This window comes from Nanorana parkeri, unplaced genomic scaffold, assembly GCF_000935625.1.
Source record: "Nanorana parkeri isolate BGI_ZX_2015 unplaced genomic scaffold, ASM93562v1 scaffold336, whole genome shotgun sequence".
Classification (NCBI taxonomy): Eukaryota; Metazoa; Chordata; class Amphibia; order Anura; family Dicroglossidae; genus Nanorana; species Nanorana parkeri.
The window spans coordinates 150970-163232 of record NW_017306604.1 but is presented as its reverse complement, the minus strand read 5'-3'; the positions used below and the strand labels follow the sequence as shown (position 1 = coordinate 163232).

The 12263-nt window shown below is 45.7% G+C and overlaps 2 protein-coding genes across 2 annotated transcripts in view; one reads left to right on the top strand and one right to left on the bottom strand.

The window, feature by feature from the left end:
• KRTCAP3 (keratinocyte associated protein 3) overlaps positions 1-2267 on the top strand; it is a 19313-nt gene extending 17046 nt beyond the window's left edge. Inside the window, exons 6-7 of the mRNA XM_018558390.1 lie at positions 794-890; positions 2250-2267. Coding sequence (XP_018413892.1) covers positions 794-877 — 84 coding nt within the window. The 3' untranslated portion in view covers positions 878-890; positions 2250-2267. The remainder of the gene's footprint in view (positions 1-793; positions 891-2249) is intronic.
• Positions 2268-8686: 6419 nt separating this feature from the next.
• Positions 8687-12263, bottom strand: part of CUNH2orf50 (chromosome unknown C2orf50 homolog) — a 5925-nt gene continuing 2348 nt past the window's right edge. Inside the window, exons 2-3 of the mRNA XM_018558392.1 lie at positions 11779-11818; positions 8687-8953 (exon numbers count right to left, since the gene is read on the bottom strand). Coding sequence (XP_018413894.1) covers positions 8762-8953; positions 11779-11818 — 232 coding nt within the window. The 3' untranslated portion in view covers positions 8687-8761. The remainder of the gene's footprint in view (positions 8954-11778; positions 11819-12263) is intronic.

Sequence of the window (12263 nt, the reverse complement as noted above, 5' to 3'; positions counted from 1 at the left end):
CCCCCCCCATAGTCTTTTGCCTGGCGTTCTACTTTAAACATTGCTTAAAAACTAACATTCATCTCTGGCCATCATAAAGAAATTGCTGGAATACTGCAGCAATGGGATAGTGATGGATCTGCATCAGGATTTGCTCTGCCTGTAATACAAAAGTTTCTGTGTAACTTAGTGATGCTAAGCTCTGGAATTAAATCTTAAAAGTGCATTCATCAAACCATTTGTGTCATTTTTAAGTGACATTGAGGTCTAATTTTTTAGTGAGATTGTAGTCCATCACAGGAGGGAGCTTGGAGCGGTGACTACTTTACAACACACACAGGGACCATGGGGAACAAAAGTAGTCCCCCTCCAGAAGGAAGGACAGTGTCAGCACCAATTCAGAGATGATTTGAGGGTCTACATCCGAGTGATACACAAATAAGATACATTTCTCTTAATAGTTCAGGTACTTGAATTGATTTTTTCAGATTTAACCCCAGAGTTACAAAGTTATTCAGGTTATTCAACTTTTTCAATAATCGATTATGTCGATTAGTTGTTGCAGCCCTAAAAAATACACACGTCCATCGAGTTCCACCTTTGGAGTTAAACCTTAAAAGCGTACTTTGAATGTTGCTGAGTGCATAACCCAAAACAAAAGTTTATCCACCCAAATCGGTTTAGGAACTAGTGATGCAAAATCTTCTTTATAGTGACTTCTGAAGTTGGACTAAGCTGTACCTTGGAGCTATTATTGTATGCCAGGTTTATACATTTCTCTGGTTCTTATTTAATCTTCTCCATTGGATCTCAGCTGCAGGAAGAGGGGGCCGAGAAGGAGCGGCTGGAGGATTGTATGAGACCCGAAACTCACCAGCTGATCGAGGCACAGGCCTGAGGATTACACTGAGGTCAGTGACCGGTCCACACTTCAGACCTCTCAAGGGAATGAATATCGGGACTCTTTAGATGAAAATGTTAGAGAAACCGTACTCTGGGTCAGGGCATTTATGTTTCATACTTTCATATCCAGCTTTCTAAATCCCTATGGTAGCGGGTAGTATGTTCATTAGCCCAGAAACTGAGCCTGTGAAAAAGCAGGCCTGTGTGCTCAGTGGTTCGGACACCACACGGTATGGGCCAGTACAGCCTGACCTACATACGGTGGATCAGGAGAGGAAGTGTGAGCTTAGAATCATTTGACAAGAAGCTGCAGTCCTACTATAATGCCTGTCAGAAGTATGTAAAGCTGCAAGTACTGGAACTCAGAAAACTAGACTACCCGCCATGTTCCTCTACCACAGTGGTTCTCAACCTGTATAACCTCAGGACCCACATTTGTCCTTAAGTCGCGACCCAAGTTGCACCACACTGGAATGCAGAGCATTGCGGTACCGCATGTTCAAGTGCAAGTGATCAAACTGTGGGCTGGAGGTGTGTTTTGCATTCCAATCAAATTAATGGCAACGCAGCAGAACTCCGCACCAGCTTCCATGTGGCCATACCTCCAGCCTACCCCACCTCGGGATGAAACTTGGCACTAGGCAGCATATTTTGAATGTCTGCTCGGCGTGAGAACTGACGATGCCGGCCTAGGGGGAGGCTTAGGAGCCTCACCTAGTTCAGTGGAAAGCATGCAGCGACCCACTGAACATGGGGTCGCGACCCACTTTTGGGTCACGACCCACCAGTTGAGAACCACGGCCCTAACAGACACGACTGTTCAGTGAGGACACGTTTTGAAACCCAATTATCTGAGTCATTTTTCATGCATCTTTAGTATTTATATTTATGCCGCTTCCTCTAGTGCCCGTGTAGCCAAATTTCGTCCCTCCTGCTACACAAATCCCATCATGAACATGCCTGTGGCTGTCAGTCTTGCAGACAGTGCCTTATGGGACTTGCAGTTCCACAACATACTGGAGTGCTGAAGTTTGGCTCCACCTCTTTAGTGGTTGTCTGTCAGGCTGTGCAGCAAGAATCCTGCTAAATGATTGCTGTCCATGAGACCTGTTAGCTGCATAGAGAGTCTGCAGGCAGTATGAACAGACTGAACATTAGCAGAGGAGCATTGCAGTATTACTGAGCAGGAAGTATAACTTTCATATGTAATGAGCAAATATGGATGTACATGTATGCAGATTTGTTACATCTATATTAAACAGAGCTTCCCTTTACATCTCCCCCATTGTGTCCTGAATAGCTTGAAAAGTCAAGTTGTATTTTTGCTGTTATTGGCACTAAACATTTTTTTTCCCCCCCCCCTCCAGATGTTGAATAATGAGGGCTGTGCGGACATATTTATGTGAGATTTATCATTGGGCCTAGATAGCCGGGATATGAAAACTTGAACAGTCACATTGCTTCTCTACAAAATGCCTTCCAGCTGAAACACTACCATTGCCTGTGACCTGCAGGAGCTGCTGCTTTTTGGGGGGTTTTTGTATTTTTTTTTTTTCTTTGTTTCCTGTGTGATGCTTTTTTTTTTTTTAATATATTTTATATTGAATAAACCATAGCTTGAGTTTCCTGTTTTTTGTTTTGTGGTTTTCAAAAGAGATCATGATGATGGTTTCTGAAAAATAAATATATTTTCAGGACATAAATGTGCCTTTTTGTTTGGGTGGCGGGGTGCGGCGGAGTGAGTTATATGTGCAAAAGCATTGCGTGATATCTCCTGGCAACACTTTAAATATACAAGAAATAAAAATGGCTGTGCACATTGGTGGCTCTATAAAGGGACACGTGGATGAGCTCTGCCTGGTGCCTGAACCAGAGTATCTGGATATCGGGGCTACTGGGGGGGCCTTCCACCCCATTCACACTGAGCGACATGGATATTGTGCGTTTTTTCGCGCAGAGCGGGCAGGAGCTACATTGCGGGATATTGAGTGACATTGCAAATTTTATCGTGCTATGTAGTACGTTTTTTTTTTTGGGCTGTAACCAATCAACAGCGATCTTGATGTGACATCATTCTTTCCTTCCATTTTGCAGTGCAAAAGTGATCCTTCTGTAGCGCGATATCACTCAATATCGGCGGTAATGCGTGATTTTGCGCGACGCCATAGTCTATTGGAGCCGTGATGGAGGGAGCAAGATGAAGCAGGAAATAAAGGCACTTCTGACATCATCCTTAAGACCAAGGGCAAGTCCCATTTCGGAAATAACGGTTTAATAGGAGGCCTGATCTTAATAGCAGCTTGCAAGAATTGCTTAATCATACTATGTTCCGCCCACCGACTCTTCGTTAAGGCTGAAACTTGAACCCGAAGTGTGTTGTAACTGAGCCCATTATTTAGGGCTGATTGTAGAAAATCTAAAATATTTCCCGCCGATGGACTTTCTGAATGCCATCCCTCCTTCACTGCCATGGAGAGGAACTTTTCCCACACCCGATAATAGGTAGTTGTGGTTGAAGTTTTAGTCGCTCTTAGGGGGGTCTCCATGACTGGGGCTGACAACTGTAAACATTGCAACCTCTGCCTTTCAATCTGCAAGCCGTCAAATTCAGGCTGGTGGTCTAGCACCCCAATGTCTAGCAGGTGATAACGGTTTGACCGTCAGAGGCGTGAGTGGGCGCGGGTTAGCAGTAATTGGCCTAGAAGAATCCTGGGATGAGACCCTCCCAGGTCTAGGATTCATGGATAAGGATCTCCTGTGGGATTTTGATTTTTGTTTCCCTTTGTGTTTTGGGCTCTTCCCCCTGAAAGACATACCCCGGATCCATAAATACATGCACTCTTTTAAATCACCCAAAAAAAAATATACTTAAAAATCAAAAATTGCCCATTCACTATCTCTCTGATAAACTTCGTGCCTGCTTGCCTGGGCTATTAGGACGCATGCTGGAAAACCTGCGAAAAACGTACAATTTTCGGCGGCATGCTTGGAAGACGAATGCCGCAAGCGCACACTGCACTCATCAGAAGCCCTCCCCTCAGCGGGGAGGGCTTGCGATGATCGCAAGTACGATCTGCCTGTCCAAGATGGGCAGATCGTACGTTTTAAAAAAAATTACTTTACAACCATCGCAAGACAAAAGTCTTGCGAGGGTTGAACAGTGTATGGCCACCTTAAGTGTTTAGGCATCCATCAGTGGACAGACAAATTGTCTATAAATGGAAACAGTTCAGTACTGAGGTCACTCTTACTAGAAGTGGTCGCCCAGCCAAGATGACTCACAAGGCATAATGCAGAATCCTCAGGGTCAGATAACACCATAAGCAATGCGTTCCGGTCCAATTCTGGCCGGAATCGCACTGACTCGCATTGTGGCCGGCTCACTTTTTTGCGGAGCTGGAGGGGGCGTGGTGGGCCATTTAAGTGAATGGCACCGTAGAGACGCCCTCTGGCCGCACGGGATCGCAAGGCACATTGTGCCGGCAGTGCGGTGCAATCAAAATGCTGCAAGCACTATTTTGATCACACCGCAGTCACAATGTGCCTTGCGTTTCCGTGCGGGTGATCACATTGCAGCTGGAGGGCGTGGCTACGGTGCCATTCACTTCAACGGCCTGCCACGCCCCCTCCAGCCTGGCAAAAAAGTGAGCCGGCCGCAATGTGAGTCAGTGCGTTCTAGCCACAATCGGACCCTGGACGCACTGCTTATGGTGTGAACTAACCCTCAATGAGGTAAAGAAGAACTCATGAGTAACAGCTGAAGGCGTCACTGGAACTTGCAAACATCCCTGTTCATGAGCCTATCATGGGTAAGTCTTTGAACAGGCAAGGCCTGCCAGAGTTGTGCACTGGCACTTTATTTTATGCACGATTGAGCACTTTTTCTACTTCACAGAAGACGGAGTGTGTGGGTACCTTTCCGGGTCCTTCTGATGTCGGGGGGGAGGGGTGGGGGGTGTTCTGTGGCCTCTACGGGCTCCCCCCAACCCAGGGGTCTCTCTTGGGACAGCCCCCACCTAGTACTCGGTGGACCTGTTTCGGCAGGTCCATGAGGAGAGGAATCCACCGGCCTTCGGGTAGGTGGACCTAAGTCATCCTTTCCCGTCAGGAGCCTTGTTCCCCAGGGGTTCAGGAAATCGAGGCGCTTCCTCTTCGGAGGAAGTCCAAAGCACCCTTGTGCACTTTTTTTCTTTCAGTGTGCTGTGATTTCACGGTTCACTTTTTTTGTTCACAGGGGTGAAGTTTGTCTTTGATGCACGCATCGCGGACAAAAAAAAAAGTCTTTCAACAGGCAGGGTGTCCATGGCATAACACCACGGAGGAAGTCACTGCTCTTCCGGAAATAAAAACATTGCTGCACTTCTGAAGTTTGTCAAAGAGCCTCTTGGCAAACCACAACACTACTGGGAAAATGTTTTGTGGACCGATGAAACAAAGTTTTAATTGTTTGGGAAGAATACTTTGCACTGTGTTTGGTGCACAAAGGGCACAGCTTACCAACATCAAGACAAGGCCAACGCTGAAGTATGGTGAAGGGAACATCACGAGTTGGGCTTTCTTCACTGCCTCGGGGCCTGGACCTTGCCATCATCGAGGGCAGAATTAATTCAAACGTTTACCAGAATGTCAGGGGGGCTATCCGCCAGCTGAAGCTTTCTAGAATTTGGGTGATACTTCAGGACATTGACCCTAAGCATCAAAGTAAATCCACTACTAACTGGCTTCAGGAAAAAAAGAAAATGTGCCCTTTGGAGTGCCCCAGTCAGAGCCCAGACCTTAACCCCATAGAGATGCTGTGGAATGACCTCAAGAGAGCGTTCACACCAGACATCTTACAAATGAGTCTGAGGTGAAGCAGTTTTGTAAACAGGAATGGTCAAAAATTCCCCCTGAACATTGTACAGGTCTGATCCAGAGCTAACGAGAGCACTTGCTAGAAGTCATTGCTGCCAATGGAGATTCAACCAGCTATCAACTCCAAGGGTTCACTCACTTTTTTCCTCCAGCACTGTGAATGTGTAATGGGCGTGTTCAATAAAGATAACATACAAAATTCTAATTTATTGTATCAGCTTAAGCACGTTGAGGGGACTTTATCAAAATCTGGAACAGTTGCCCATGGCAACCAATCAGCTTCTTTCTTCAGTTTGTTCAGTTAAGATTTGGAAATGAAAGAGAGAAGCTGATTGGTTGCCGTGCACAGCTGCTCCAGATTTAGTCTGCTCCAGTTTTGATAAATTCCCCCCGAATGTGTTTCTCTGTTGTAGTGACCTAGAGGAGGATCAGGACAACTCCTCTCTGTGAGACAGCAATGGTCTATCTCCAGAAGTCAGACGTGTCCCCACCACCTTGTCACACCTCCAATCGGCAAAGCCCATGCTCCCTTCCCAATACGCTACATCCCTGGGTGGGTGTCACAAATATGTAGATTAGGATCTGCGACATTACAAATCTATACTGAAAAGTAGCGGGAATGCAACAGCCAAATTCCTTCGGAAAATGTGACTTGCCTGGCTGCCCTGCTGTTCTTTAGCCTTTGAATCCCCGACCTTTATATCCGAGTGCAGACAGTGAACACAGAATCCCTCATCCACATACTTGTTCCAGGTTTGCGAGTCAAAATGATTGAAACCACAAGACCGCCGATGACTTATTTTATAGTTTGTGGAACTTTTATTACATTACCAGCAAAGGAAGTGAAACGCACAGCATCCAATCAGATAACTTCCAGCACGGGGGAAATGATACAGCCGCCATCTAATCATTAGAAATAACCAATGTAGAGTTCAGCAAAGATTGAATATGTCATTTGTAAAGAGGAGTCGTGATTTGCACATTTCATCAAAGTCCAACTCTAGCTGAATTATATTTTGACTACAACAGGGAAGGGTTAAAGCCTCTGTCACATTTTTACTACTGTCTGTTGCCCTCTTGGCACAATATCTCCTCACTTCCTGTGCTGATCTCTCCAATGGGGACACAGAAAAAGAAATGTACAGAACGATTATAATCACTGGCAACCAGCGGTGTAACAATTGCCATAGTGACCCAGGCGGCCTCTATAGGGACAGGGGGGCCCAGCCAAGACATCCCCCAGATGCCATGCGGGCCGCCTGGATCGCTGTGGCATCTCAGGCTGCGACCATGGAGGCGGACAGCAGATCGGGGCTGACAGGTAAGAGGCGGGCCCGACGAAGGAAGAGGAGGCGCGGCCTGCCATCGACCATGGAGACGGACAGCGGATCGGGGCCGGCAGGTAAGAGGTGTGCAGCCCACCTGAGACCCTGCAGAGCCCACCATAGAGGACATTGAACACCTTCAGTGTCTATTTATAAACCATTTGCAGGAGCGGCTTATATCTATAAACCTTTGTTTGTGTGAACATATGCAAAATGAATGTTCTTTAGTTTTTTCTTTACAAATCGAATGTAATTTTGAATTTTATTAATGTAATATGTAGATTTCAGTATTAGATTATGGCCACTGGATGGCGGGGAGGAGCATTAAATAAAAATAGTTATTTCCTATGCTCCTCAGCTCCCTCCAGTGGCCAAAATGCAATACTACATTGAATTAATAACATTGGGAATTATTATTACGGTATTATTATAATACAGGATTTATATAGCGCAGTTTGCGCAGCGCTTAACAATATAAGGAAGACATTACAATCACAATACACTTCAAGACAAGATGGTAAGGAGGACCCTGCCAGTGAGGGCTTACAATCTAAAATTACATTCGTTTTGCATGTATTCTCACAAAATGATTGTTTTATAGATATTCACAGGGTAAGAGGCCCTGCAAATTGTTTATAAATAGACCTCCTTTTGTTTCGATGCCAGGGATCCCAACCCAAAAAAAGCAATTTCAGGGAGGTGCCCTTCTCATTTCATGTAGGTGTTCTCTGTTCCCCCTGGGGGGGGGGGGGGAGCACCGCCCTGAAATGATGGCAGATAGCGAAGAAGCTAATGCTTCCCGTGCTATCTGTTTTGTTTAGTTTTTTACAATTCTGACAGCTGCTGCCATCAGAATAAGAGGGCATAGAAATGAATAGCTAGATTGCTATTGGCTATTTGAATTTGCAATAGTCAATAGCAAGCTGCCTATTGCACCTGCCCACTGCTGCTGTCAATCAGCCGATAGAGGACCTGATGGAGAACGTCAGGTCCACCTCGGCTGATCGACAGCAGCAGTGGGTGGGTGCAATAGCAAGTGCTATTGGCTATTGCAAATTCAAATAGCCAATAGCAATCTAGCTATTCATTTCTATGCCGTCTTTTTTTTTTTCTTTTTTTTTTACACTGACAGCGACACCGGCCAGCAGGGAAAGGTGCTAGATCGAGCAGAGTAAATCTTTCCGGGAGAAAATGTTTCTCTCCCAGGCGGCCGGGAGCTGCTATCTAATAGCCGGAGTCTCACGGAACGTCTGTGAGAGTTGGGATGTCTGTGATGCGCCTGGAATGTATTTAGCCGATTTAAACTGAAGGTTCAACTGATCTTATAAATATCCATTTCTATGTGCAATACACCACAATGTGCACAACTCCCAATTTCTAAAAATCGTGATAACTCGCACCGTTCAGCATTTGAGAATTTAGTAAAAAATGGATAATCTGACTTGATCTGTTCCACCTTATTTGAGTGACACAGTACCCTGAACTCTTGTTTGCTGTGGGACATGTCCCATGTTGCTAAAGATCACCTTCAGGGCATCTGGTCCTATCTTGCATAGAATGTTAAAAGTAATGTAGTTCTTCATCCTTTAAAAGCCATGTGTAGAAAATGTTCTCCTGCGGAGGTGTATAACCATCCATGATCCAGTTTATCAGTCACTGCAATGTGATATCGACATGTAGTCAGTCTGATGTACTTCTGATTAACACGGCAGAAGTTCCGTTCCCAGCCTCTTCTTCTGATTCCCGCTGGTCAGAATGAAATCCATGTGTATGAGGCTCTTCCCTAGGTCTGTGTTCATTCTGCTGCCAATATTCTGATTGGTGGTGTTGGGTACTTGGTCCGAGAAAATTGTCACTTGTTCAGGTAGCTTTTCTACTTCTTTTTTATTGCCCTAAACAGGTCATGAGACAAAAAATGGGTTTTAGTTGGGTCTATGATAAGTGGTAAAATAAAAAATGTGAACATTGTGTATTCCTTCTCACTGGTTGTCAATGGAGAAGCGACCCCTCAAATTGTTGGTCTTTGATGTGCTCTCCCTGTGTATTGCTGATTAGTGGAGAAGGGTCCCCCTTATATTGGTGGTCAGTGGAAGATTTACGATGGTGGTCATTGCGAAAAATGCTGCTTACAAGGTCAGTGGGAAGAATGTTCCTTTCATTAATGGTCACTGGAGTAGTGCCCCTCAAATTGTACATTGGAGATCTGTGGAGAAGGGTTCCCTTATATTGGTGGTCAGTGCAAGATGGAACCCTTTACAATGATGGTCAACGGCCTCTTTACACTGGTGGCCAGTGGAAAGAATGCTCCTTATACTGGTGGCCAGAGAGAATAATTCTCCTTATATTGGTGGTAAGAGAGAAGAATGCTCCTTACATTGGTGGTCAGTGGAAAAATACACCTTACAGTGGTGGTCAGTGGGAAGAATGCTCCTTACATAGGCGGTCAGTGGGCAGAATGCTCCTTATACTGGTGGCCAGTGGGAAGAATACCTCTACATTGGTGGTCAGAGAGAAGAATGCTCCTTACATTGGTGGTCAATGGGAAGAATGCTCCTTACATTGGTGGTCAGTGAGAAGAATGTTCCTTACATTGGTGGTCAATGGGAAGAATGCTCCTTACATTGGTGGTCAATGGGAAGAATGGCCCCTTAGATATAGCAATAATGATCATTGGCGTCAGTGGTTACTTATCTGAGTCAGAAATTTCTCATTGCTCATGGAAACCCTAGCAAACTCTGGGGGAACTCTGGGGTTCTATGGAACCCTTGTTGACAAAGGCTGCTCTAAGGCCATTGTTCATACAGGCTGAAGTGCAATGGTCATAGCTAGCAGCTCTATGACATTTGCCCAGAGACTTTAACTAATCATTTTGATTACCTGGTCTTTGGACCAGCAGAAGTTTGCTGTGGCCTTGCCACCATTAGGCTGGCAGGGGTAGGGACATCAGTGCCAGCACTATAGAGAAGAGAACCAGGAGAAAGTGTAACTTGTGCTTTCTCCTTTCCACCAGAAAAGACAATACCAGTGATGTTAACTGGACACCAGTCTGTCTTCCCTCCCCTTCCAGTTACTCCAGGCCTCCAGGTGGAAGCATATAATGGTCTCCTTCTCCCTCTGCCATACATGTCCTCAGTGGCCAGAGGGATAATGAGATCTCCACATGCTGCTTCCTGGAGGCCTGGAATAAAATGCAGTGGGAGGGGAGGCAGACTGATTTCCAATTACTGTTCTTGTCATTGCCCATATATTATCACAATTGCCCATTTGTTGCTGGTGACTTGTGATAATTGCCTCTTTGCTGCCCATGTATTGTAACAATTGCCCAATTGTAGTCCATATAATGTCAGGAATGCTTTTGTTCGCTGTTTGTTTAGAGGACCCTATTGCAATAATTGAATCCCTTGTTGGACTGTCACCAGCAAACCACACAGCAATTATCTGCTATTCTTCCTGTGTGAGCTGCTATTTAACTCTTCAATTCTACAAACCTCCCTTTTACCATGGCAAAGCAACACATTCACTCTACAACCAATGCACATCCTGATCTTGCCTTTGTTCCTCTGACACTTGTTTGGATCATTTGGAACAAGGAGCTGATGCTCTATGTAAGATTTATGTCATGACCTGGAGCTTAAATCCCAACTCCACTCAAATAGCTCCCTCTCATCCCTCTCCCTGATCCCCCATCTCACCCATCCTGCCAGGTGTTTCATTTTCCTTACCAGTTGAAGTAAATTATTCTCACCTGAGTCCCCCCATCCAAGTCCCTCGCTGACGCTCTTTCCGCAATGGGGAAGGCTAATCCAGTAACCCTCGCCGGCCAGTGCCCTTGACTCCCACAATCTCAGTAGCCCAGTAATTGATGTCACTGCTTGCCAGGAGCTGAGTGGGACGTTCTGGCCTCCACTGGACTGCATCTGAATGCACATTTTAAGCTAAAAAACCCCGCCCTGGAACACATCAAAAAAGCATAAAAAACGCATTAAAAATGCACTGCACCATGTTTGCAGTGCAGATCTGATCTGGACATAGTGCGAACAAGCCCTTAACCCCTTCACGACCAACGATGTACAGTGTATGCCGCTGGCATCGGGGCTGTTTAAACAGAAAGCCGCCGAGACTCTGTTTAAACTTGTAAAGTCAACTGCCGGCTTTACAGTAGAAGCGATTCTGGCAACTCAGCTGTCGCCAGATCACTTCTACGGGCCGCTGAAGGGGTCCCCCCCTGCCCAACACCCCCGCCGTGTTTCTTGGGCTCCGTTGGCCCAGGACCGGCTTCTCTGGTGTCAGCGGGGAGCTGGGGAGGAGATGGACGAACCTCCGTTCACCGATCTCCTCCCCGTATTATGGAACAGAGAGCGATGCAGATTACATCACTTCCGGTCCCATAGCTGTCAGTGCTGAGCTCCTGAAGCCCAGCAATAAGCTATTGAAGTGCGATCTGCTTCCTCTCCTGTAGCCTTCAACTGTCACCATTTTATTCTACAGGGTCTTGGCTTTCAGGAAATATATCATGTTTGGGGGTTTTAAGTAATTTTCAGGCCTAAAATGAGGAATATAACAGGTGCAAATAGTTTTTTTTTAAAAAGGCCTCAGTCATGAATGGGTTAAAGGGGAACTCCAGGCGCAGCCAGGAAAGTAGCATTTTCAGAAGGCGGTCAGCTATAGTAATCTTTTCTTTTTCTAGGTCAGGTTTGTTCTTAGAAGCGCGTCTTACCAGTGCATCATACTCCTTCAGGAAGCTCCAGTTTTCATGCCTACGAGGAGAAAACAAAAAATCATCACTTTGTACCGGCAGCAGCTCCGACCATCCTGAGATAGTCCATAATAACCCCCCCAAGACCAGTGGCGGGCAACCCGGCCCTCCAGCTGTGCTTTAACTACAAATCCCAGCATGCCCCTTCCTCTGGGAGCCATGCCTGTAACTGTCAGCCCTGCAAAGCCTCATGGGACTTGTAGTTCTACAACAGCTGGAGGGCCGGAGTTGCCCAGACCGCTAGACAGACAAATTATTTTTATGAGCACACCCCCCCCCGGGAACAAATATAGAGAATTCATGGGGAGCCATGTGACCAGAGCTTTCCACATAATACAAGTGACGGGAGATATCCGAAACAGGGACAAAGAGAGAAATAAAAAGAAAGTGAATTATTTTCTACTTTATACAAAACTAAAGAAAAATAATAATAATAATAATATAAT